Raw genomic sequence first — 27,026 nt, forward strand, 5'->3', positions numbered from 1 at the left:
GCGATGAAGCTGAGTTAACTCACCAGATGGTTTGCAACTCAGAGCCATTTGGCTCAGCTGCTGTGATAAAATGCTTCGGCGCTGCAGCTAATGACTGCAGGGAAATCCATGGATTATCAGATCAGACGGCTCCGTTATTTACTGAATCAGTTTTGTAGGCTACGCTGAAAAGCAGATCCTGGAAGTCAGGAAGTGACTCGAGTCTGAATGACTCAATGAGACTCCTTTACATCAGACCGAATGTGTGTGTTGCATGAGGTGACACAGTAAAACTCTTAAAACTGTTCATATCAGGGTTCCAACTCACAATTATTTTAGTAATCGATTATTGCGACGATTAATCGAACAAAATGGGCAAATTCTGTAGATTTTTCATTTAACCACTTAAGCCTTTTTGCACAGTATTACAAAAACATTTAAAATTGCAAATAAATACATTCCTTTTTAAATAAAATAAAAATGTTCCTGCTTTAAATGCAGTAGCATAGCCTTCCTTCAGTGAATCCTACGTCCACATCAGGAGTTGTGGGTAGAACATATTTTCAAGCAGGTTTTATTGTATCTTAAATAAAGTAGATATATTTTGTATGATTTTGACTTGATTAGTATCTGTATATGTTGGTTTTTCAGCAAATTGACTTTTATGTGTCTGTATACTCCAATTAATCAATTACTTAACTAGTTGATGATTATTTCAATAACCAATTAATCATGATTAATCTGATTAATCGTTTAGCCATAATTCAAATAATACATTTTCTCACAAACTTTAGTCTTTTACTAGGATTTTATGGGATAGAACAATACAAAGCTAAAAAAAGATGCAGTTTTAGAAGTTTTTTAACAAATATACAAAATGGAAAGTAAGTTTATGTTTCTGTGCACATGATCAATTTAGAAAAAATAAAAGTTTTCCAAGTGTTTTTCGGCAGCATCAAAACTGCGAAGGGAACACTTTTTTTCATGTCACACGAGTCATATGACCAACAACTGGATGTTGCTACTGGCGGAAACGACGAAGAAGACGACAGGAAGTGGTAGGAGGACGATGGCGCTGCACGTTTACGTCAGCAAACTTATTAACTTTTGCTATGTTTCTTATGTAATGTGATTTTAATTGTGCTTTCTATTTTATGGACAAACTGCAATTGCAATTTTATTTTATTTTTACATTAGAGGAATATCTACAAAATTTTGCACAAATTTGTAATAGAAAAAAAGCCATCGAGTTTCTAACAAGCCTCCAGGCTGCTCCTCTAATTGTTTTTAAATTTTAGATGTGATGTCTTGGTGGGTTTTCAGTTGTGCCCTTTCCATTTTCAGATATTAATTTATTATTTAAAAATTACACACAGGCAGTCTCTGGTTATTGAGAGAGGTGTCAGTGAAGGTAGTTAGAGTTTACGGTTGTTTGCAGCGGACTTTAAAAGATGCCTGCCGATGTTTCAACAAACAGAAAAAAGAGAGAAAGTGAAGAGTGATGGCGTGATTCGTCTCACCAGAAAAGCCTTTCTGTGAGTCTCCGCCCCTCCTTTCCTCCAGCAGGCTCTCTCCATCACTCTGGATCCCAATCACCGTGGCTGTGGATGGAGGCCTGGACAGCAGAAACACAATGTGGCTTTATTTCCTCCTCAGTATTTCAATGAGGCCTTTATTACAAGGAAAGAAACCAAAGTAAAGACAAGGCGTTGCTGATTTAAACTCAAGCATTAAATTCAAATTGGGGAAAAATGTTTCTTACCTATAGGTAAAGAAACTTTTCTTTCTGAATGCCAGCTTCAGTTTTTGGTATAAAAAATGTGAAATTAAATAAACAGTTTTTACAGATTTCAATTTAAGACTTTTTAATGCCCGCTTGATTTAAATTTAAGACCAAAAAACTATAAATATAGGGGATTATTGAAGTGAGCCAGTGGCAAAACCAAACTTTGGTGATACATTTGCAATTAGCCATGATAGTCGCAAAAAAAGCTAGCGAGCTAGCAAGGGCATATTAGCTTCTAGTTAGCAACCGCACTGAAGATGTCTGCTTCTTCCTCAAACTTAGTCCAACAAGGAAGGAAAAAAAATACAGGACTGAATAGTCCAGCCACTGCAAAATCTAAGATCTGTGATTAATAAGACCAATTTACATAAAAAAAAAAGAAAGACATTTAAGGCCTTAATTTAGGTTCACCAATTTAAGGCTTTTTAAGGATGTGCGGACATCCTGAATTTTTTTTTTTAAATTGGCCTTTAGAAGTTAGAAATATAACAAATTATTTTCATGAATCATTTATTGTTTGGCTCTGTTTATTTTCACTCATTTTCAGTCACTATTATGTTAAAAGCCTCAATTGTTAAAAATGTATTAAAATTTAATACATATTGTTATTTTTCTGAACATGTCCAGAGCAGATCAGGCTGCAATGTGAAGATCATCAAATGACCCTGGAGTGATTTACAAAATAAATAAAGGAATCAGTGAGACGTTTCTGTTGGGTTCAGTGACTGCGATACCTGTGTCACCATGAAGCAGAAAAATGGAAGTGATTATCCCCAATAATCAGAATTATGACAACAGATCTGCGGCCAACGTGAGTTTGGGTGAAACCAGTCTCAACTTCCATCTAATTTTTTTTTTTAATCGGATCATAAGACAAAACGAGAGCACAACCAGTAGAAATGGCTCTAGTGGAGCATCGATTATCACTTCTGCAGAAAAGTCGGAACCAAGAGCGGTGAGGTTCACTTTACTTCCTTCATAATTATTATTTTCAGCCGTTTACATTCAGATTTACAGCGTCTGGCGTCTTCTGGTGCAGAATTAGCAACATGTCAGGAGGGAAAAACAAATCAGACTTTTTTGGGTGAGAAATTTGGAATTTGGCCTTAAATAGTTGGATTTTGGTTGCATTTGCTGCTGTGTGAACACAGAAATAGCTGCTACCTTTATTAAAGTCCACAAGTAGAAACATGTTCTTCAAACTTACGTTTTGAAACAGGGATCCCCTGACATGAGCTGCGTACCGATGATAACCTATGGAGAATGAAACGGTAAATGGGTTTTACTTCATTAAATCTGCATTTAAAGTATAAAACTTATTCCTCTCATCCAGGAATAAACCAAGCTGTCTGCTGTGGGCACACAGATGTTACCTTGAGAATGGAGTTATCCTGCCGGGTATTTTTGGTATCATAGCCTTCCAGCAGACACCTCCGAGTTGTGTTTCCTGAGCCGGCAAACTCTGCTAAATTCAGATCTGCAAAACCGAGCTGAAGGAGCAAAAACAAAACAAGGTGAACCTTTTTTTCACTTCCTGTCTGCAGAAAATCAGTAATGTGACCTTAAGATACAAAGATAGGACATGCAGGAACATGAGAACAAAGGAATAAAATATCTTTTACGGCTCAGTTTTCCTTCACGACGGGCCGGTTGCTATTTAAAAGTGACTAGAATATTATCACGCTGCTCAGTTTCAGTGACTAAGCAAAACTGCTGAGCGTAATGAGGCAACGAGCCATCTGTTAGCTGCAGACCATCACTAATACTCCCTTTAAGGAACCTGAGCTGTTGGCTGACGACATTTATCAAATGAGAAAAAATCTCACTTTTTCATTTATGTATTTTTAAATTACAAAAGCCAAAAGGATAATCTACATAACATGTAATTATTGTAATTTATACTTTCCTTTTCCCCCAAAGTGATAAGATTGTAAAAATAACTTTTAAATAGAAAACACTTCCTGTTATCCTGGAGAGAAAATATGTTGGAAGCAGATCTACTGGCTGTTCTTCAAAATGGGAAAGACAGGGATGCATTAAGGCTGAAACTAACGATTATTTTATTTATTGATTATTCTGATGATGATTAATCAGATTTTAAAAATTCTACAGATTCTTCATTTAACCACATGGGCTTTTTATACAATATTAGTAATACATAAAATAATTAAAATAAGTAGTTATTTTTTTTAAAGTAGGAAAACGTACATTAAAAAATCATTCCTTTGATCAGTCTGAAACAGCTGAAGTTAAAACTTGACGAGTTTTGGCTAAAACAGATTTACAGACAAACATGTTTTTATCTTAAATGCAAAATGTAGATGTTTTATGAACAGTTTTGGCTGAATATGTTTTTCTCAGGAAATGTCCTACTCCAGCTAATGATTAATCGATTGTTAAATTAATTGTGATTAATCGTTTCAGCTCTGCTTTTCACAAGCCTGTTGATGGCTTTGAAAACAGCTAAAATTTATAACTTAGCGATAATAAAATAGTCCAAAATGAAAAAACAAAGCTGGACCAGGAGCCAAGACTCACACCGTGAGGATTTTACAGAAAGTTAAGCATTTTAAATTGACTGTAGGTCAATATTTGCATTTCCAATATTTGTATTTCACCCTTTAAGTACATAATAATTACCTTTGCGTAAGCTTTTCCACCCTTGAGCTCCTGAAAAAGAGAAAAGCAGAAAGGTTAGAAGCAGGATGATAATCTGTCCATTTTTAATCCCTGACATGTCAGATTACGATTATTAAAAGTAACAGGAACACAAAGATAAATCACTAAAGTTCTCCTTTTGGTAAATGTTACTTCAGGTTTCACATCAAGCTTCCAGGTTTCAGTTCAACAGCAGAACGTTTGGAGGCTCTTCCATTTTACGAACCTTTCTGACCGAGACGCGACACATGCAGGGGTCCAGCACGCCGGTTCCTGCGCTGGCGCTCATCTTGCACGGAAAAGAGAAGCGCTTCCTCCATCGGACGCAGTTGGCCTGCACCGGCTCCCTGGAACAGGAAGTCACAGAGGATTAGATGACCTTTACGCCCGTGGAAGGTCAGATGTCCAGGCTGCACACGGAGGCCAGAAAGGCCAAATTTCAACCGAATGTTGAGGATGGTTGTGGCAGCAACATTTACTAAGACGTTTCTGTTCAAGTATGAAAATTATTTCAGCACAAAACATGGATAAATAAAGGTTTTTGATCTTTTTGTTGCTAAAATAACTCTTGGTGTAATATAAAATAGATTTGAGAAAGTTGAGATGCACCGACCGATTGGGCTTATTTTGGACAATATTATTATTATTTTAAATGATTTTTTCCTTTTAGTTTTGGTGCATCTGTACAGCACTTTGGTATTTAAAGCACTTCATAAATAAATAATGACAAAAGATTTTATTCTTGTAATATTATATCTATTCCCAGACTATTATGAAAATAGAACTGAATGCGACTTTATTCTCGTGCAATTTTATTCTTGTTTGACTTTATTTTCGGAATATTACGACTATTTTCCAAGTTCGTCATCATTTTATGTTTTGTTTTTCTTATACATCCCTAATGCTGCATCGTACAAAATAAACCCACCAACACTAAATGAATCCCAGATTAATATATTCTGGTTCCAGTCAACATAAACTGGTATTAATTATCCTCTGATTTTGTTGATAATTGAGCTGATTAATCAACGTTTTTGCTCCATGTAACGTGAATCCATGCGTTGCGATGGCAGAAAAATGGCTTCCCAGTCCGTCCTGCACGTGAGTTCCCAGCAGAACGGATGGGATGAAGTGAAAGAGAAAGGAGTGTGTGCGTGGGCAGAATTACGATACCACAGATGGCTTCACTTTCACTGGCGTCCTCTGCTCTCCCACTCACATCGCAGCCCAACATGCCGTAAATTACCTCACTTTCTCCCAGTTCTGGAGGTTTTTGCATTTAGTGTTTGCACATTTTTAAAGAAACACCACATGTTGTTAAATGCAGAAGAAATGGGGTTAAAAATTAGCAGTGTGTGGTGAAATGTGTATTCTGCACCGCCTCACTATTAATAAAAACCAGCAGATGTGTGGCTAATGTTGTACAAATGCTGACTTCATCCCGAGGTGAATAATCTTCGGAGGGAACTCCCAGCGTCGGGAGTTCTGGCTCTTCTTCATGGTTCACGCTCTGCGGCTCGAAGCGTTTCTCTGTGCAGACAAATCCGATTAGCCGGGGTGAGACGCTCTGGGTTCCAGCGCCAGTATATCCCGCCTTTCCTTTCTTTCAGACGTCTGGTTAAACGACAGCAGCTCTTCATTTACAGACAAAAGAGAAGCAGCAGCTGAACTACAGTCGGTTACAATGGAGAATTAAGGGAATAAAGTGAAAATATTATGAGGATAAAATTATAAAGAATACGGAAAAAAACAGGAATAAAGTCAGTATGAAGAGAATAGTCATTAAGATTTTATTCTTGTATTATTATGACTTTATTCTTGTGCTATTACTTCTCATTATTACGACTTCTTGAATTTTGCAACTTAATTTGCGTATCATTACGACTTTCTTGTATTATTACATCTTTGATCTCGAATTATTACAACTTTGTTCTTTTATTGTTACGTGTATCCTTGTTTTATTACAACTTACAACTTTACTCTAATGCGAGAATAAAGTTGTAATAATTCATGAATAAAGTCGTAATAGTACGGTATTATTACGACTTTATTCATGAATTATTGCGACTTCGTTCTCGTATTATAACCTTTTTACTGTATTATTAATATTATTCAAATATTATTACAGCTTTATTTACGTATTAAGACTTTATTCGTGTATTATGACTTTCACATACTATGACTTTAGTCATGTATTGTCTTTATTCGTGTCTTATTATGACTTTATTTTCATAATTAGTAATTACGAATGACAAGTAATTTATTATTACAACTTTATTCACGTACATTTACATCTATTCTTGTAATATTACTACTTCTCATTATTACAAGTTTATTCTCATACTTTTATGATTTTATTCTGTTTATTGTTTTCTTAGTATTGCCCTAATAGTTCCTTTGTTGTTTTGTAACGTGTCTGAGGAGCGGTTTTCCAATGTAGACCTTGATCATAAGCAATGAAACAATAAATGGTCAGATTGGAATCAGACTTTTTTTTAAGTCATCATTTCGGTCAAATGCTGGAAAAAATAAAATAAATTATAAAATCTATCAAATAAATTCAGAAATTAGTCGGGGCGCACGGATTACAGTTTTCAGCCGGACCTGCCGACTCAGACTTTGGACAATACTGGCTTAAAATTACCTAATTGGTTTTGGCTGGGAAACGTGTGATCAGTGCGTCTAATTAAATGTAAAATACCAACAGATGTACCAAAGAAAATAAATGGGAACAAAGCAAACATCTAAAAATAAGCTTTAAACATCTGTTGTTGCCACAACCCTAAAAACAAATCAAATTATCGTATTTTTATTTTTTTTTTTTTTTTTTCTTTTCTTTTTTTTGTGCAAATGTTTGAGGTAATTTTGCATCACCCTGAAACAATGGCTCCCCTCTCGGTTAAAGCCGATCTGATTTATGAGGCAGCGTCAGCCGCTGGACTTTTCCTGCGTCAAACTGTCGGCAACAACAGCATAAACATGAACCAGTTACTCAGGGTTACCGTGAATAAAGGATGCAGGTCATTTCCTGTCACAGCCGGCCGCTGGGACGTCGTCTTTCTCTACAGTTTTACAGTTTGGTGATATTTCCAACCACTGCTTTTAAATGGTTTTACAGCTAAAAGAGTCACATGCCCCTAACAGGGTCAACTGCTCGGCTTTTAATGGGTTTTTCTGCCACCTGTTCATAATTTGAGTATTTTAATAGAAAAAAATAAGTTATTTCATGTTTATTACCAACATTACACATATTTACAGCATGTGATTGATATATATAAATATATTTATATAAGTAATGTAACTGTCAAAAACAAAGAAAATGACTCTGATTCTCTAGAATTAATAGGATGAATTATTTGACATCTCTGTATATGAAAAGGCATTAAATTACCATCAGCAGCCTTTGCACACGTTTCTCTTGTAGGACTTCAGATTGTAAGTTAAACAAACTCCTTAAATTATTTCCACATAAACAATTTTGATAAAAAAAAAAGAAAGTACGGTTTCATCTTCCTAATAGGAAACTTATATTATTGCTTGGCTGAGCTGATCAAACACAGGATGATCGAAGCAGACATGTACAGTCATGAAACATTTTTTAAAAATGTGTTTTTGACATGTTTGCTCTAAAGAAATCCTTCCGTATTAGATTTATCCAGTGTTTTTTTTTTATAAAAGCAATCACATTTGTTGGGATTAACTTTATAAACTTGGCTTAAGATGTCAAAATCAGCCAACTCACCCTAGAACTGACGAAGGGGTGTACTTTCTTTTTAACATGACTGCACTCATCTCAGTGTATCTATGTTTCCATTGCTTGGAATCAACTAATAAAGATCTAAAGAAAGTAAAAAAAAATTATCCAGCAAATGCAAGCTTTAAATTTCTTAGTATTTAATTGCAAAAAAATAATAAAATGAAACCAATGAAATTAATTGATCAAGTTTTTTCAGAAGATACCAATTTCCAGTTTTTCCTTGATCTGACCTGCAGACTCTCCTTCACTCTGAAAGCATCGGGGACGGCTTGATGGGCTCCAAAATCACAGTTTTGGTTCCCTACACAAAGTTTCTTTCACACAGGCAGACTGGTGGCCATCATTTTAAAATACCTTCTTCCAAACCAAAACACCTAAAATCTTACAGCAACTGTGACAAGTTTGTTTGTTGTAAGCGGTTCTGGCATCATTGGAGTCCAGAGTTTGGTTGGAAGCCCAGGACCAATAAATCACGCTAAATCATTTGTATGACTTGTCATTTTTCTCTCTTTCTACCAAAAACTGGATGGTAAAAGTCTTCAGTCTGGTCTCAACTGTCCCTTTTTTTAAGTACAAGTTTGTTTACAGAGACTTCATGATTCATTTTATTTGTTGTTTCATTTATTTTGGATATTTAAAATGTCCTCCAGTTCCAGTGTTAAATTTTCATTACAATTTAAAGTGTATTGATCTTTGATCATGTGTTCTTGTATTTCAAAACAACAATATTATCATTTAAAGCTTTAACTTCTGGGACAATTTATCGTCCCGCAAAATCTGCTATTATGACAGGCCTATATGTATGGAGATAATTCGCTGTAACTGATACTAAACAAATGAACATTTGTGTCTAAACCGACACAAACTGACTCTTTCAAATTGTCACTCATCGTTTGTTACTGCAGTATGTTTTGGAAACATAAAATTCAGTGCAAAAAAGGTATTTCATCAGTGTATATATGGGATCCAGGGCTGTCTAACTGGTCTCTGTTTTTTTAACACAAATGAAGAAGACTTTTGGATGAGAAGCGTCTTAAAGAATATTTTTGTTATTATTTACAAAGTAGATCCATAATTTTAGAGATTTTTCCATTTCTGTGAGACTAAATTGGCTGTTTTAATAAACAACTCCTATAACGTAACTAATATATCTATTACAAATAGGGCTCAGGTGTGTTATGTACACTTATAAGCTATAAAACACATTGGCTCTTATGGTACAACAGTACTTCCCTTCCAACTAAACTGCAAATAAGATATTCAATTAAACACCATTATGATGCCGTGAATTACTTTAACACTGTGCAGGTTTTACCTTCATGACTTGAAGCTAAACTAGGTTTTCGAGGTACAATTTGAAAAAGTTGAAGTACAAATTTATTATGAAATGACGAACAGGTGACAGCTCCTGCGTTTGTCTTAGATAGATATTTAGTTATATTTAACATAAATATCCTGAAAGATGGTTAATTTTACATCAGCTTTACTACTAAAACATTTCATTTGACTTGGCTCATTTTAACGTTAGTCATGTAGCACTTAGCTAACCATCTGTTAACGTTTCTACCACGGAGTTAAATGCTAAACAGAGACAGAACACTGGTTCCAAGTAAAGTATTTTCCTTTTTACCGTGAAGATTCCTCGGAGAAGCCGCCATCCAGCAGCCTGACTTTACAGAAGAGGACACCGTTTACGACGGGGACCGACGACAGCTCGTCCAGCTCAAAATCCACCCTGAACTTGAATTTCTTCTTCTTCATCATCATTAAATCCATACACAGTCTCGGCGGTTGCGAGGAGATGCTCCGATCCCAGGCGTCGCTGACATTACAGCCCCATTGTGTGCTCTTCTTCTGGTTCACCGGAGTGTTGTTGTGGGAGGACGGTGGCGGTGAAGCTACGGATGACAACAGACCATCAACGCTGCAAACGCTAGCGCTAAATGGATGTGCTTCCTGTTTAGGTTTTCAAAATAAAAGCATGTGGTGGACGTTCCACCTTTCAATGCAAAAACGTTAGCTTGGATTTTTTTAATTCTGAATTATGCTTTGTAAAAAGTCATATATTTAATTTGACTTACAACGGCGTATTAGGGTCATTATATATGGATCAAAAGAAATAAAGTTCTACCAAGGTGTCAGAAATTTTCTAGAAAAAACAACTTAATTTCTGACAATGAGAAGTCAAAAAATTGTTAGAAAAAAATTAGAAATTTTGAGATTAATCTAAGAAAATTTTCAGAAAAAAGAAATTTCTGAGTTTCAAAAATTGCAAATTTGCGAGAAAAACTCAGAAAAAACTAGGAAATTTCAAAGATTCAGAAGTTAAAAATTTTAGACTTTTGAAACTTAGAAAATTTCCAAAAGTTGAAAATATTCAACTTGTGAGTCTCAGAAATTTCCCGTTTTATCTTCTCTATTTTCTGAGTTTAATCTCAAATTTGAGCGTTTTCCAGCAGTTTTTCAACTTTTCAAATTCAGACATTTCCTTGTTTTTTCAACAAAAAAAAATTATAAGGGTTTTCTCGCAAATTTTCAACTTTTCAAACTCAATAATTTTCATGTTTTGTCTCAAAATTTTCTGAGGTTTTTGGCAGAAATTTGCTCATATTTTATATCTGCAGTTCAGTAGATATAAAATAGTGTCATATTTTATATCTACAAGTTTTAATAATCTTTCTCANAAAAAAAAAAAAAAAAAAAAAATTCTAAGGGTTTTCTAGCAAATTTTCAACTTTTCAAACTCAATAATTTTCATGTTTTTTCTCTCAAAATTTTCTGAGCGTTTTGGCAGAAATTTGCTCATATTTTATATCTGCAGTTCAGTAGATATAAAATAGTGTCATATTTTATATCTACAAGTTTTAATGATCTTTTTCTCAATTTTTGAATAGTAAAGGGTTCTTTAGTAGTCCATTATCATTATTGAAGTACAAAACAAAAAGCATATTTTAAAAAGTCTGCATCAATATGCATACAATCTTTTCAGTTGCAACGCCTTTAAATTCTGCTTGAGATTTATATTTAATTTTAAAAAGTTTCAGTTACGTTTTTATTTCTACTTGTCAGCATTTTTATGTTTTCTTAATATATAAAAAAATGCCTCTTTTACTTTGAAATACCTCTAGCTTAAAGGGAAATGCAGCGGTGACAACTTTAATCCCATGGAGCTTCAAAATAAAACCCGCCTCTTTTCTCGATCTCCCCCTGTCGGCTAGTCGGAGAACAGCAGCATCGATTGTACACATTAAAACAAAGCGAAACCGGCTGCTGTCGTCTGGTACGCTGTCGCCACCTCGTGGTTAAAACTAAACACTGCAGAGTTTTGAAATATTTTTCTTCTCAAATACAGAAAACATGGATGCGGAGATTTTAGTCAAAGCGAGTCAAAAGTTTCATTTTTCTAAATAAGCTGCCGAGTGAGCTTTGGCGACACCTACCGGATTCTTTTGCGTATAGCATGCTGATCTGTTTCTGTGATATTATACACAGTCTATGGTAATATTTGCAGGTTCTGCGGGTTTGTAAAAGCAACCATAAGGTTTTACATCAGCGCATGACTGGGAGGAGTTTTGGGAACAGTTTTATGCTCACCTGTAAAGTAGGAAGCATGTAACAGCGGTATTTTCTGGTCGTTACATGGGTGTGTCTGTAATATGTTTGCGCAGTAAAAGAAGGAGGTCTTTCCAGGCCAACTGAGCCGAGTCCTTTCCCCACCCTTCTGCCAACCTACCTCATCCGCTCCAAACTTTTTTATTCAAACATTTTAATCTATTTTCTTACACACTCCAGCGTCCCATTAGGAGCTTCCTCTCCAGGTTGCAACGCGGATAATCTTGTAGGAATCAGACGGAGCAATCATTCTGCCTGAAACCAGAAGTGCCCAACCACAGGAGCCGATCTGTGTGAGTTTCCCCATCGCCGTAGCTGTTTGGTTTGTGTGTGTGCAGCTCCGCAGGCCTCGTTTTAAAAAATATTTCAAGTTTAAGCCATGTATCCCGCAATGAGGAAGCTGTTTTTTACGGACTGTCGGTGCGCCGGAGATCCGCCCAAGACATACGAGGAGTTGTTCGCCAAGCTGGACACCAACAAGGATGGGAAAGTGGATGTTTCCGAGCTCAAGGCAGGCCTGGCTGCAATGGGCATCCAAACCGGAAAGGGGGCTGTCCAGGTAAGGCGAGAAACAAAATGTGCAAAAGGTTTTCAAAGGTTTTAGTGCTAAATATTGTACTGACAACAAGATGTTTTGCCTAATTCCCAACAATATGTAAGTAAAGTTCTAAGATAAAAAGAAGGAACTTTTGGTCTTAACACAAAAATATTTATAGACTATGAAGGTGTATTGGGGCCATGGTAGACAGAAAAATAAAAGTACATTTTCGCCCAAAAAAAAAAAAAACTCAGAAAATTTTAGATTAATCTGAGAAATTTTCGAGAGAAAAAAAACTTGGAAATTTATGAAAATTTTCAACTCTGGAAATTTTCTGAAATATAGGAATTTCCAATTTTCTTTAGTAGAAAATGTCTGAGTTTTTCTGTCAAATTTTTGACTTTTCAGACTCAATTTTCTTGTTTGTATTTTTTTCTAGAAAATTTCTCAGATGTTTGCTAAAATGTACACCTTTCTATTTACAATGGTCCTAATAGGCCATGGTAAGAAACAAAACGTTCTTCAAAAGAGTCACGTGATCAATAATCGGACGTTGCCACTGGCGCAAACCACGAAGAAGAAGAGAGGAACAGGAAGTATGTGGAGGATGATGGCGCAGGATATTTTTTAATGATTTATTGTGTTAACAAAGTTTTAATTATGTTTCTTATTTAATCGAAATGCAAAATTGTAAAATTGTTTTTCCAACGTCAGCGGAATATTGACGCACATAGTAATGGAAACTCTGCAGGGATGATAACAGTTTAGGTAACACATGCAGCCATATGAAGGTATATACACAGTTTTACTTAGGAGAAAACTGATGCTGGACCAGCTTCTTGAATAAAGCTGCCATTGCTTGAAGGCAAGTTGGTGCAACTCTTGGAGATGGGATTTAATCTAATCTCAAAACTCTTCTACTGCTATATAAGTATTACTTATATGCACAAATTTTTAGTTAGAAACATTTCCTGTAAAACTTTGTGTACAAAAAAATCAGATATAAGGGAATAAATATTAACTTTAACTTCTCTAAACTATGATAAGCTGATTACTTCTGCACTTCTGATTGAACATAATGATTTCACTTTCAAAACAATATAAAAGCGATGAATGTGCTTTAGAGTGCACAAAACATTTTCTCAAGTAAGTGGAAATACTTAAACAAATGTTTCTCTCGTAAAAAGTAGAAATTAAGTAGGAATAAATATTTAAGTCTACTGAAGTAACTGATCAAATTATCAATCATTTAGTATTTAAAAATTACATCATCAGACGAACCAAAATATAAAATTAGATGAAAATTTTGATATTTAAGGACCAAAATTACAATAATTCATATGAGTAACTAAAAATAACAAAATCAGGCAAACGAAAATGTTTGCAAATCATTTTCTTTCAATAAAGAACTTATGAAACTTTAACAAAAACTGCAGGTGTGTGTCTGAGTCCGGTGAATTTTTGGTTAAAACATGTTTGCTTTTCATTCAAGGATCCAAACATTTTACTCCAGTAAAAGTAAAAGGCACAGCGTAGTAAAAATACTACTAAAAGTAATTTTTTTCAGTGCAGCCTCCATTTTGTTGCAGCTGTGAAAGTTGGTATTTATTGAGGTGGAAATGAGCCCTGGAGCAAAGCAGCTTCCCTCAAACCGCTCCGGCTTGTCGGGTCAGAACCCAGCAGATTGGCTCTTCTTTTCAGGTCTTCTGTAACTTATAGTGCGATTAAGCTAAATAAGAATAAACCAATCAGTCTCCCATGTGTCTAAAAGATTATTTATTTTCTATCTATTTGGCCATTTTTATTGTGAATAAAAGAATCGGGAAGATGTTCATCAGTTTCTCATTGGATCAGGCTTGTGGCTTAATTTTCATTGAGTGTAAACAGATGATAGATAAATTCTAATTTGATGGTGTGATCAAGCTTATTTTTTATGATGCTATTCATTCAAAAAGTAATTTAATTCTTTTGTAGGAAAAATAAGGAAATAATAAATTTGATTTAATGTCTAACAACTTTAAAAGCGTAAAGATAAAATCTAAGCATATCAAAATAATGAAAAACAAAATGCTATAATTATTGATCGGCTGTCCTGTCACAAAGCAAGAAAAACTGAGTATAAATTGTCAAGCAGTCAGACAAAACCTTTGTTTTAAAGTAATAAAATAACTCAAGGTTGAATTTTATTCCATGCTGTTAAAGTCCAGCAAGAACATTTTGAATTGACCTGAATAAAGCAGTTAATGTCGACAACCTGGAGGCGTTTGCATCCACTACAGCCCTACGCTAAGCAGAACCTCCGTCTAAAACAGCAAACTGCAGAGTAGAAATAAGAAACGGGAAGACAAAACAAACCAAAGCTTCATTTAACCTTATCTGCAGCAAACATGTCTGCTTTGCATCTTTGTACGTTGTAGCTTAAAAAACACAGAAAGCAAGTTTATCTTAATGATCAGAACTATCTGGAGAAAAACCTGCAGGTCCAGGCGGGATGAAAAGCACAGGAACAAACAGAAAGTGTTCAGGAATTCAGGAAATATGAAAAAAGTTAAATCTGCAGTTAAAATCTCACTGTTGGTTGTAAGAGGAAGGATTCGTCTTTACTCAGTCAGAAGTGAATTTTGAAGGATTGACCTGGGAGAGGCCTGCTGTGTGTGACTCAGGGCTGTAAAATAAGAAAAATGCTCTCTGTGATATGATAAGCAGTAGTAAATCTCTACTGGTTGCTTTCATATTCTCCCAACACTTTTGGTTTAATTTATTATATTCTTTGATTCTAACAGGAGCAAAAATGATTTAATTTTCATTCATTATTTAGAAAATAATAGGTGGAATATGTTTAACTTAAGTAAAGCCACCTGAAGTTTGCATATTTCTGATCTTAACCTATTAGGGCTAAAACGATTAATCATGATTAATCGATTATTGAAATAATTGTCAATTAAAGTAGTAATTGTCTGTTTATTAACTGGAGTATCTAAAGGCCACTTGCTGAAATAAAAACATACTTGGAGCAGATATTAAACCAAAACTGTATAAAAAATATTTACATTTTGCATTTAAAATAAAAAAAAAATAAACTTTTATCTGTATATATTCTACCCTAAACTCCCCAGTTTGCAGTTTAAGCTTCATGTGGTTCAAATTGTTTAAAACGTGTCTTATTTAGTACCTTTAGCTATCCACTTGTTCATCTGTTCATTAGAAAAGTCAACAGATCAACACAACACGGTGTGGATAAGTCAAGCAGAAAGCGCTGAACTTTTTACATGATGGTGTTGGGAGGATTTTTTTTTTAGCTTTTGCATCTGCAGCGTTCACTGCAGGAATAGTTTCTTGTATTCTAGGCAATAAAATGTTTATTTTCTTATTCCAAAAAGGAATTGAATTTACTTATTTGCATCTGAAGGCTTAAATGACAAATCTGCAGAATGTGCTCGTTTAAAAAATATGATTAATCGATTAATCATCAGAATAATTGATTAATCAACAGCTAAAATGCTGTTAGTTTCAGTTCTGCAAAGTACAAAGTTCAGACAGGAACTGAGCTCAGAGGAAGAAGTTTATCTTTACAGTATTCTGCCCCCAAGTGGCAGATTATGGTAACTGCTGCTTGTGTTAGTGATGGTGGATTCGGCATCTTTCTCTTCAGAGCTCAAAGCTCTCCCTTCACCCACCGAGGAGGTCAGAAAACACTGCAAAAACAGCCGGGAAAAACCTGTAAGGAATCGGAACAGCTGATATTCTGTGTGTTTTTATCTTTAGAAAATAATTTCCTCTGCTGACAAAAACAAAGATGATGCGCTGGACTTCAATGAGTTCGCCAAGTACCTGAAGGAGCATGAGAAGAAGCTGCGCCTGACTTTCAAGAGCTTGGACAAAAACAAAGACGGTATGGAGAAATGCCAATCAGTTGTCGATTTAAAACTGTTTTTAGAGTTTATCTGCTTGAGCTGTGCTCATTTACTCCAACAGGTAAAGTAGATTACTTGGAGATCCAGCAGTCGTTCGCCGATCTGGGTCTGGAGATCACCAAGGAAGACGCAAGGAAGATCCTTCAGAGGTTTTTCTGTTCGCCTCTTGTTGCTGCGGTTGATTAACTGGATGTGATACAGTCTTATGTGGACTTCTAGAAATAGAAAGCTTAAAATGAATGTATAGCACAAAGTGAAAGGTGGAGACCAGTGTGAGGGGCTGATAACCAGGGAGCGGCGGGGGAAGGCAGAGTCACATGATAAAGAGCTACTGAGACGTCTGAGAAGAAAACCGACATAAAAACACTCACAGCTGGACACAAACTCAGCTCTAAATCAGGTTTAAATGAATTTCCTGCAACATTTATGCTACTCTGGTAGCATAAATACTCTACTTCATTAAACATGTTTAATGAATCACATTAAACATGTTTAATGTGATTCATTAAAGTTTAGAGGAAAACTTAAGTTACATTTGACTTGAAAATGTGTTTTAAAAGGTTTGATTTTTATATAAAATCCTTGATATTCAAACTGCACATTTTTGCAATAAAGTGTAATCTATCGTTTGATTAAAATCTTTAATTTGACAGCCAGATATGTTCATTCACCTAATCAAACACATTTTTTCTCACTGTCTGAAGTTAAATCAGACTAAACTTTTCCTGTTTTTGGTTAGTTTGAATGATCAAAATTATTTATTCACTAAATACCAGAAAACTTGGTGAAAATTTTTTAAAGATGTATTTTTTACCCCACACAACCTGTTTGGATTGTGTCAATGTAATTAAAATCTATTACATATATTTATTATTTAAGAATAATTGAAAACAAATTACATAGATTTTTTTTTTTAATTATTGGAATCCAATTCCAGTTTTTTTTTTTTTTTGCTTTTCTCATCCTCCCTCCAACTTTTAGTCTTCTGCATCTATTTGTTTATCTCAGAAAAAGTTTTCCTGTGGTATAATGTTGCCACTATCATGATTTAATTTGCATCTGTGTGTTCAGAATGATGTGCTGTGTTGGCTTTCTGCTAGTGGTTTGCATGTAGGCAAAAAAGTTACATTTTGATCCCGTCTGACGAAGCACCTTCTTCCACGTTTGCTGGTTCCTCTTTTGGGCTTGTGTTAGCATTAGGACTGAAACGATTAATCAGGCAGTGAAATAATCATTAATTTATTTAGCAATCGATTAATCGTTAACTGGAGTATAAAGATTCTAAAAACAGCAATTTACTGAAAGAACAACATCCTCAGAGCAGTAATTAGCCCAACACTGTTGCTTTAAAATAAAAAAACACCTTTGTTTGTACAGATATTCTACCTAGAACTCCACTGGTGACAATTTTAGCTTCATCAGGTTCAAATTGTATGAAAAAATGTCTCCTATTTATTGAGTTTTCCAATTATTAATTTGTTATTCCAAAAAATAACCAACAGATCTGCTCTTGCTGTAGTTAAGTGGAGCAGAAAAGTTTTCACGTTAGTATTTTTTAGCTGCAGATGCATCATTGTCTCCAAATAATCAAGCACACAAGGAAAGCTGTTATTGTTGCATTTTAGGCAATAAAATCTGTATTTTCTTATTTTAAAAAGAAACTTAAATAATTCTTTGATTGCATATTTTCATGTATAAGATTGCATATAAAAGGCTTAAATTAAAAATCTGCAAAATCCGACTAATCGATTAATCGCCAGAATAATTATTAGATTAATCAATAACTGAGATAAGCATTAGTTGTTGCCTTAGTTAACATGGACCTTTTGGAAAATTTTCTAGTTTTTCCTGTTGTTGCCAAGTCTTGAGCCTTAATGTTGCTCCTTTACAGGTTTAGCTGATGGTATTTTATATTTGTCTATCTTATAAGATCCTCAAAATACATTTGAAGTTTCCACCGGTTTGTTTTAACATGACATACCGGTGAAATTTAATAGATTTACACAAAGAAACATAAAGTGACAAAGAGGTGGTAACGTGTGATGAATGTGAAAAACAAAAAGTAGAACAGGATGTGTGTTGGTGTGAGTCAGACGGAGATTTGGTTTGAAAACCACAGCAAAGGGCGCGTGCCAATCTACTGAACAGACACAAAAGAATTTAAGCAACAGTCAGTAACAGATATAACAACATAAAGGTCATTTAGGGCTGCACCTTACAATTATTCTATCAGTTACTCTGACGATTAATCAATTAATCAAATAAAACATGGCACATTCTCCAAATTTTTCATTTAACTACTGAAACCTTTTTTTAAAAATACAATATTAGAAATGCATTAAAAGATGCAAATAAACAAATGTATTTAAATTTTTAAATAGGAAAAAACATTTTATTTCCTAAAATGCAACAACAAAGCATTCCTTTAGTGTACGATTAAACATCAATATATGAAAAGCTCAGCACTTTCTGTTTGACTTAATATCAATACAGCGTAGAGCTGATCTGTTGATCTTTTTTTATATTAATCAATTATTAATTGAACAGCATCATGTGCTTAATAGAAATGTACTTATCTGACAGAATTTGACCTTCGGTGAATGTTAAACTGCCACTAGAAGAGTTTTCAGGGGAACAAATTTACAGACATTTTTTCTACCTTAAATGCAAAATATATATATTGCACAATTTTGGCTTAATTCCTGCTGTAAATGTTTTGCTCTTTCAGCATAGGGTGTTTTGTGAGTCTGTGTTCTCAAGTTAAGGATTAATCGATCACCATATTTGTTGATGATTATTGAAATGATTGATTAATCATGATTAGTCTGATTAATTGTTTCGTCTACAATGCATATTTTAAATGGAAATGTTTTTCTCTGTTCTCCAGTATTGATTCTGATGGTACCATGTCATTGGACTGGAATGAATGGAGGGAGCACTTCCTGTTAAACCCGGCAACCAGCCTGCAGGAGATCATTCGCTACTGGAAGCACAGCACGGTAAGAGCAGCCATCTTGTTTTTCACCAACGACTAAAGAGAAATCCTCCAATCACTAAAATCGGACATTACTCCAATTTTGTTTACATTTTGTGAAGAAGGAAGCTGCACTCATTGTCTTCTTTAGAGGTTCTCGTTTCCTTCAGTGGTTCTTGGTGCAGCGCCCCCACAGGGCGAGGAGAGGAACTGGTTTTTCAAATTGTTTGGTTCATTTGACTCAATGCAGTGAGAAAAAACCCCACAGCAGCTGAAAATGTAACAAATGTCGCAACTTTGGTCTCTAATCAAACTGAATCTGCTAGATTATCAGTAGTGAAAACACCTTAAATCTACAAAAAGGAAGGAAATTAAAGAGGCAGTATTATGTGTTTTCCAGGCACATTGCCATTTTATAGTATAATGAAGTAACTATGTTAACTTCAGTGGCTATATGATTTAAAGGGAATTTGACTTTGTAATTTAACACTTGAAATTGGGCCTCTGTCTCTTTAAAACTCCTGCTCTTTCTGAAACTCCGCCTCCAGGAAGTCATCACAACATGGCTCCTCTATTAACCCTCTATCAACGTTTTTACCAGCGTTTTTACCAGGAGAAGTAGCTCCTATAATGAACTCAGCAGTTCCAACAAGTGTTTGCTAATTGCTTCTGGCTAGTCTGAAGGAGCTGAGCTCTGTAGTGCAGAAGCTCAGAAGTTTAGAAAGGAGGAGATGCGCCTTGAAGGCGGAGCTAGGTCCAACAAGACGTTTAACACAGCTGAATGGTTGCTATGGAGATTAAAAGATTTCTTAAACATGCATGAAAGAATCAAAGCAAAACTCTAACTATGTTTTGATGAGGGAATAACATTATAACATGATCTAGTGCTAGAAAAGTAGATTTTACGTAGTACTGCCCCCTGTAAAGGAAATATGCTGTGATGTTTGGTTATTTTTCTACTTCTAGAACAATCCTTTATGATTATATATCTTTATTTTGGTACCTTACATATTGCACTCATTAATTTATTTTGCTCATAAACTGAAATATCTTGAATTTCTTATAAAATACTTGAGCCCAGAAACAGAGCCGCCTCAGGCCGTGTTTAATCTCTGATGCTCGCCGTCTTTGTTCAGTGTGGATAAATTACCGCCTGCTTTCTAAACGCAGCTGAGATGAGCTAATTTCAATCTGACCTGCGTGCAGATTAGCCCATCAGAGGGATTTGGAAGGGATGAGTAGAAAGGAAGAGCATCTGAGAAGAGTAGGGATGAGGAGCCCGGACCTCAGCATAGATTCTGGCTCTTTATTAGAATCGCGTGAAGGGAAACAGGAACTTCGTGGCTCTGCAGATCCGCTGAAGGCTTTGGACGGCCATGGCTCTGCTGCAGCAACATGCTAACTGGTTTTTCCTCGAATTTGAAGATGGAGGAGGAGTCTTTGAGGTGGATGTGGTAGGTTTTCACAATCTGTTAACAGTATAGAAACTGTAAATTCAGCCATTTTCAGTGGAAAAATAATCTATTTGAAAAAAAAATAAAAATTCAGCATCAAGTTACCACTTTTGGAAAGTTGACATTTTTTGGCTTTTGAAACTTTATTCTTTAAAATTTCTGAGCTTAATCTCAAAAGTTGCTTTCAAACTTCTTTTTCTTTCAGGAAAATCTAAGATATTAAAATTTACTTGTTTTTTCTAGAAAATTTGAGTTTCTTGGTGTAAAATAACTCATCATAACAGGCCATCATAATTACTACTATTTTTACTTCATTCTCCTAATATTATCACTTTATTCTGGTAACATTAAAACTTTATTTTCTATATTACTTAGACTGTATTGTCATATGACTGTGTTCTTCTAACATTATGACTTTATTTTTGTAAAATTAAATCTTAGCCTGACCCTTTTATTTCTTCAGAGAGATGGCCTGAATTCAGAATTAAATAAATACAAACTGTAAAACATGCTTGGCAAACAAGATGGCGACCTTTGGAAGTCAATGAGTGCATTGGTTAAAAAACAACAACAAAAGTTTGTTTGGTTGATTTAAATCTTTTTATTGCCCTAAAACAATATTTAACCCGGCAAACATTTAATGAGAGTGAATGTGTTTCCTCCAGGTTCTGGATATTGGCGACAGCCTGACCATCCCAGATGAGTTCACGGAGGAGGAGAAGACAACGGGCTTGTGGTGGAAGCAGCTGATTTCGGGGGCCGTTGCGGGAGCCGTGTCCCGCACAGGAACCGCCCCGCTGGACAGAATGAAGGTCTTCATGCAGGTGGGTCACAAGCAATTTTATGTTTTAGTCTTGTACATTATTGGACCTTTCAACATAAATTATTGCTTATTTTTGTATCCAATAATTCCAGGGATCAGTTCTGGTCTCAATTTTAAATTATTTTTTTAATACGGATGGGAACAATTAATCTAATCGATTTGTAGCTTCGGTTTGATATCTTTTAGTGTTGTGATTTAGCCGCCATCCAGCAGAGGGCGCTGCCCGTCATTCTTAAGCGGAGCCATGCGTACAGAAGTTAAAAATGGCGGCAGGGTTATTCCAGAACGGAAAAGAGAAACGGTTCAGAGTTCGGTGTGCGATGCAAAATGCATTTTATTCGGTTTTATTTGGAAATATAAGCTCTCGACAAACTCCTTACTGTAAGTTTCACCCTGATAGCGCTGATTCAGCAGAGCTTCATGGCGGAACAGCAGCAATTTCTCATTTAAAAATTACTGCTAGGCTACGAAGGTAAGGCTGCGATGACGGGAAAGCGAAGGACCACGCAGGAAAGTTTGAATATGTTTGAAAAACAAAAAAACAGCTAATGCTAAATAACGAGGTTGATTTTGAGATATTGTGACTTAAATCACTTTCTGAAGCGAAGTTTTAACATTCCTTCAAGACCAAACACAAACGGTAGTTCTGTATGAATATCTCTGTATTCGTGGGGAATTAAGTGTTGTATACACTTAATAAGTTAGTAATCGATAACTTGCATCCTTCTTGCTGAATCTGCTTTTATGTACCAGTTTTAATTCTTGTTTTCTTTAATCTGCAGGTTCACGCCTCAACGAGTAACAAAATCAGCCTGGTGGGAGGTTTTAAGCAGATGTTAAAAGAAGGAGGTGTGACGTCTTTGTGGAGAGGAAACGGCATCAACGTCCTGAAGATCGCCCCGGAGACAGCCATTAAATTCATGGCGTATGAACAGGCATGTATTTTTATAATTTGTTGAATTCTTTCCTTCTGCCTATTTCAGATTCTTACTGAAGTGTCTCCTCAGTATAAGAAGCTGCTGGCCAGTGAGCCGGGGAAGGTCCAGACCCATGAGAGGTTCATGGCGGGATCGTTGGCTGGAGCCACGGCGCAAACTGCCATCTACCCCATGGAGGTGAGCCAAGATGGAGCTTTTCTTACCCCATGTAGCAAAAACATGGATTTACACTGCAAAAACACAAAGTCTTACCAAGTATAAATATCTTACTACACTAGAAATAAGACAAAACTGACTTACAAGTAACTTTTCATCAAGATGTAGGAGTCAATAATTACTTAATCTTGAAATTTTAGAAGTACTAGTTTCACTGACAGATTAATTTACTTCTAACATTAGACAATCTCTTTATTATAAGTGAAATAATCTCCCAGTGGGGCTAGTACTTAAAAAAATCAATATTAAGGAATTGTTGACTTAAAACATTAATATTTTGCTTAAAAAATTCTGATAAATTACTTTTTTCTTATTTATAGTGCACTAAGATAATTGCACTAGAAACTAGACCAAAAACCTGGTACAATTTTGTTTTTTTGCAGTGTACGAGTGAATTTCCTATTCTCTGTGATCTCATGTTGTACAGATTGAACAAATATTGTAAATTAGGTTTTCAAGTAAATTAAAAATATGCAAATTTGGACTTTTTTTTTAATCAATAACAAGTTAGTGCTGGGTTGTTGTAGTAATTCACAATACCAATGAAAAAACTCAAGAAGATTTTCATCCCAGGACTTATAAACTATAAACTATAAAGATTCTCAGTGGTTGAATGATTCAACCTGATGATCATTCAACCAGAAATCTGATGACACATTTTTACATTTGATCAAAAACATTATTCGTGTAACATATTTGCTTGTTCCAGTTGAATTATCTAACTTTTTTCTTCTGCAAAGTTGCATCATAAACTTTGAAAAGTGTCCAAAATAGATGCAAATTTTGTGTTTCTGGCAGTTATTAGTTATTAGTTGATTAGAATATGTGGAAGCCAGAAAGTTGCAAAACAAGTTCAGCGTGACACATTTCCTTTCTGATTCAAGGCAGTCTTTGTTTTGTTTTTATTGTACTTCACTAACTCATTGCATTGAATATTTGAATTGATAATTATCCAAACAGTGGCTAATATTAACAATTTTCAGAAATTTCCAAGTTTTCTTGAAATTCAGAAATTTCCAAGTTTTCTTGAAAATTTCTGAAATTGTTCTAAAAAATTCTGACTCCTCTTTTTAGAAAATGTTCAACTTTTGAAACTACGAAGTTTTTTTTTTTCTAGAAAATTTCTGGCAAATTTTTGACTTTTCAAACTCAGAAATTTCCAAGTTCTTTTCAAAGAAATTTCTGAGATTAACCTCAAAATTTTAGGGTTTTTTTCTAGTAAATTTTTGACTTTTGAAACTCAGAAATGTAATATGTTTTTCTCAAATTTCTGTGATTAATCTTAAACTTTCTGAATTTTTTGTACAAATTTTCCACTTTTCAGATGTTTTTTTCCAGAAAATTTTAGACTACTCTCAAAATTTATTAATTCCTGTCAAATTTAAACTTTTTAAAGTCAGAAATGTTAAAGTACTTTCAAGAAAATGTCATAGATTAATGTCAACATTTTTTAGATTTTTCTAATAGTCTTTCAAGTTGAAAAGCTTCTAGAATTATTTCTGAGTTTTATGTCAAAATTTGAGTTTTTTTTCCAGAAAAATTTCAACAACAACAACAACAAAAAAACTCAGCTGCTTTGCTGATCGTCTGGATTTCGTCTCTTCAGGTGATGAAAACTCGTCTGACGCTGAGAAAGACGGGACAGTACTCAGGGATGTTCGACTGTGCCAAGAAAATCCTGCAGAAGGAAGGAGTCAAGGCATTTTACAAAGGATACATTCCCAATATTCTGGGCATAATCCCGTATGCTGGGATAGATCTGGCTGTGTACGAGGTGTGTACCGATAATTTGGATAAATTCAAACTGTAAATACATAAATCAGTACTGAGGTTTCCTCAATCTCTTCCCAACAGAGCTTAAAGAACTTCTGGTTGTCCAAATACGCCAAAGACACAGCGAACCCAGGGGTTCTGGTGCTGCTGGGCTGCGGAACCATTTCCAGCACCTGTGGTCAGCTGGCCAGTTACCCGCTGGCACTGATCCGCACTCGCATGCAGGCTCAAGGTAAAGGAAAACCTAATCAGTGAAAAATAACTTAAATACAATAAATATGTAGCTAGAAATGTGAATATTAACTCCCTTTAACTTGGTGAAAATAGCAAGTTAATAACCATTAAGAAAAATAAAAAAATCCACTAAAATATGTTTATTTTTTATTATAAATAAAGTTGATTTATGAGAATAAAGCCATACGAGAATAAATTTGTAATATTATGAGAATTAAGTTGTGCGAGAATAGTCAGAATATAAGAATAAAGTCATACTTCTACGAGAATAAAATTGTAACATTACGAGCATAAAGTAAAAAAAAAAAAAAAATGTTTTTTATTTTCTTAGCATGGCCCTGTTAGCTAGCTTTTTTGCGTCTGTCATGGTTAATTACAAATTTATCACCAGTTGATTGGATGGAAGTCGTACATTTCTGTGGAGATCTTGGTATGAAATTCCTTTCAGTCTTTTCAGTCTTTCTTTTTTCCTTAAAGTCTTTTAAAGTCTTAAATGTGAGTTGGTGAAAGAAACCCTGAAAGTGCGTTATTTACAATCCGAGTTTTTCTTATGAAATTATTACGCGCTACAAGTTCTCAGATGTTAGTTGGCTGGATGTGCAGCCATGTTGAATTGATTATCTTTCAAATAATTCAGATTTAAGGAAGTTTCTAGAAGAGCAAAATGTTCTCATGAACTCAAAACTGTTTTAATTGGGATTAGGGGCTTAGTGACGTAAACTGAGGATTTCTTTAGTGTCATGGAACAGAACTGGTTCTTAATGGGTTTTATCTTCACGCCATGTTGTGCAACAAACACAGACCCGGTAATAGATTAAATCAGGATCTCTTCTTCTACTTTTAAATACTTTTTATGTTTATTTTTAATGTGATTATCTTAAGATTGGGAAATAAAATATATATGTTTCCTCCCTGTTCATACATAATTTGAACATGAAATTGCTAAATATATTGCGTGGATTAACCACTTCCATCTTGGAAATAGTGAATGAATTGATAAGAATAACAAGGAATATTAATCTTTTTTACTTTGCATTGAAGAATCCAAGTAAATATTTTACATAAGACCACTTTTTTTAGATGTTTAAATAGAAAACATTTAACATCTTCCCACATACTTACAATTTAGCAGGGCTGTTATTTACCTTTTCTAAATTTATGAATTTGCACATTTTGTGTTATATATTTTTGATTTAAATGCTAAAAGAGCAGAAAAACAAACTTAAAACCATAATTTTGAGTGCTTCATTTAGTTTATTTATTGATCCCAAATGGAAATTAACCTTCAAGAAAAGTCGTAATATTATGAGAAGACATAGCAATTTTATTTGACTTTAATCTTGTAATTGTATTTTTTACACTTTTCTTTAGCATAGACCAAATACTATGTCATAGTGGTGGGCATTGCTAACTAAAAGGTTATTTACACTAAAGCACCAATCATAAATAATTCCAGTAACACTAAGAAGCTATACCAATATAGTATTTAGTGGAAGCTAATGCTAAAATGCTAACTTCATGGTATTTCATGAAAGCTAAAGTGAAAGCTCTAACATAGTATTTGGTGGAAGCTAATGCTACAGTGTTAATGTCGACCATGTTGACGCCCTCCATGTGTCTCTCGTCGCCACAGCGTCTCTGGAGGGCGCTGAGCAGCTGCCGATGGGCCGCATGGTGCAGAAGATCCTGGAGAAGGACGGCTTCTTCGGACTTTATCGCGGCATCCTGCCCAACTTCATGAAAGTGATCCCAGCGGTCAGCATCAGCTACGTCGTTTACGAGAACATGCGCTCTGGCCTGGGAATCCAAAAGTAAGCTGCAGAACCCTCCGGCTGCAGCCATTTTTATTTTCCATTCACACTCCCCATTCTTCATCAAGTTGTTTACCTGGAGTCACCAGAGGTCACGCAGCTGAACTCCTGTGGAGGATTTAAAGTTACAGCAGCACTTTAAAATCCTGCTCGCTGTTTACAATGCAACCGCAGCTTTAAGTGTACTGACACACTTTGGGTTAAATAACTTTAAATCGCTCAGAGAAGGTTGATTTAAACAGAAAACCCGTTCAGCCTCCATTGTTTACCTTTAATCAGGCTGCACCAGTTTTGGCCCTTATCAGTCGTCCGAGCCATCACCTGCTGTGTAAAAACTCCAAAATCATGCAAGATGTCTCTGAAAAATTAAAGTGCAATACTTTATCCCTTCAGGAAAAAAATCACAGCAGTTTTTCCAAAGAGTTAATATGTGGGATGTTATTGCACCTTTAAGTAAAAGTAAACAAATATGTGCCTTATATGTCTTTTTTTTCTTATGTTTTCTTTTGCCTTTGGTTTATAGAAAATGTTTACAATAAACATCTGATTACATATGAAT

The 27,026-nt window shown here is 35.0% G+C and overlaps 3 protein-coding genes across 4 annotated transcripts in view; 2 read left to right on the forward strand and 1 right to left on the reverse strand.

Annotated features, from left to right (window-relative positions):
* Positions 1–1,264, forward strand: part of henmt1 (HEN methyltransferase 1) — a 19,081-nt gene extending 17,817 nt beyond the window's left edge. Inside the window, exon 10 of the transcript XR_001659396.1 lies at positions 933–1,264. The gene's annotated coding sequence lies outside the window, so the exon portion shown is untranslated. The remainder of the gene's footprint in view (positions 1–932) is intronic.
* fam102bb (family with sequence similarity 102 member Bb) overlaps positions 1–12,046 on the reverse strand; it is a 22,465-nt gene extending 10,419 nt beyond the window's left edge. Inside the window, exons 1-7 of one of the 2 annotated variants that reach the window (XM_016663413.1) lie at positions 11,964–12,046; positions 9,811–10,078; positions 4,650–4,770; positions 4,406–4,435; positions 3,139–3,255; positions 2,973–3,019; positions 1,500–1,594 (exon numbers count right to left, since the gene is read on the reverse strand). In XM_016663413.1, the coding sequence (XP_016518899.1) occupies positions 1,500–1,594; positions 2,973–3,019; positions 3,139–3,255; positions 4,406–4,435; positions 4,650–4,770; positions 9,811–9,956 (556 nt within the window). In that variant the 5' untranslated portion in view covers positions 9,957–10,078; positions 11,964–12,046. Of the gene's footprint in view, positions 1–1,499; positions 1,595–2,972; positions 3,020–3,138; positions 3,256–4,405; positions 4,436–4,649; positions 4,771–9,810; positions 10,079–11,774; positions 11,858–11,963 lie in introns of those variants that run through there. The other variant, XM_007576887.2, reaches the window with a different exon arrangement.
* A 112-nt stretch (positions 12,047–12,158) lies between these two features.
* slc25a24 (solute carrier family 25 member 24) lies at positions 12,159–27,023 on the forward strand. The gene is made up of 10 exons (XM_007576891.2): positions 12,159–12,351; positions 16,096–16,222; positions 16,306–16,393; positions 19,132–19,243; positions 21,338–21,496; positions 22,278–22,430; positions 22,503–22,610; positions 24,256–24,423; positions 24,504–24,654; positions 26,290–27,023. Exons 1-10 carry the CDS (start codon positions 12,172–12,174, stop codon positions 26,469–26,471), a joined length of 1,428 nt encoding a protein of 475 aa, XP_007576953.1. The 5' UTR covers positions 12,159–12,171; the 3' UTR covers positions 26,472–27,023.
* Positions 27,024–27,026: the final 3 nt, after the last annotated feature.

Source organism: Poecilia formosa, unplaced genomic scaffold, assembly GCF_000485575.1.
Source record: "Poecilia formosa unplaced genomic scaffold, Poecilia_formosa-5.1.2 Scaffold419, whole genome shotgun sequence".
In the NCBI taxonomy this organism is placed as follows: Eukaryota; Metazoa; Chordata; class Actinopteri; order Cyprinodontiformes; family Poeciliidae; genus Poecilia; species Poecilia formosa.

What these genes read in the sequence shown, in the direction of transcription:
- slc25a24 (XM_007576891.2), top strand. Translation starts at nt 12,172, where the DNA reads ATGTATCCCGCAATGAGGAAGCTGTTTTTTACGGACTGTCGGTGCGCC. An exon ending in AATTCATGGCGTATGAACAG is followed by an intron (nt 22,431 to 22,502) that starts GCATGTATTTTT and finishes GTGTCTCCTCAG; the next exon opens with TATAAGAAGCTGCTGGCCAG. An exon ending in CACTCGCATGCAGGCTCAAG is followed by an intron (nt 24,655 to 26,289) that starts GTAAAGGAAAAC and finishes TCGTCGCCACAG; the next exon opens with CGTCTCTGGAGGGCGCTGAG.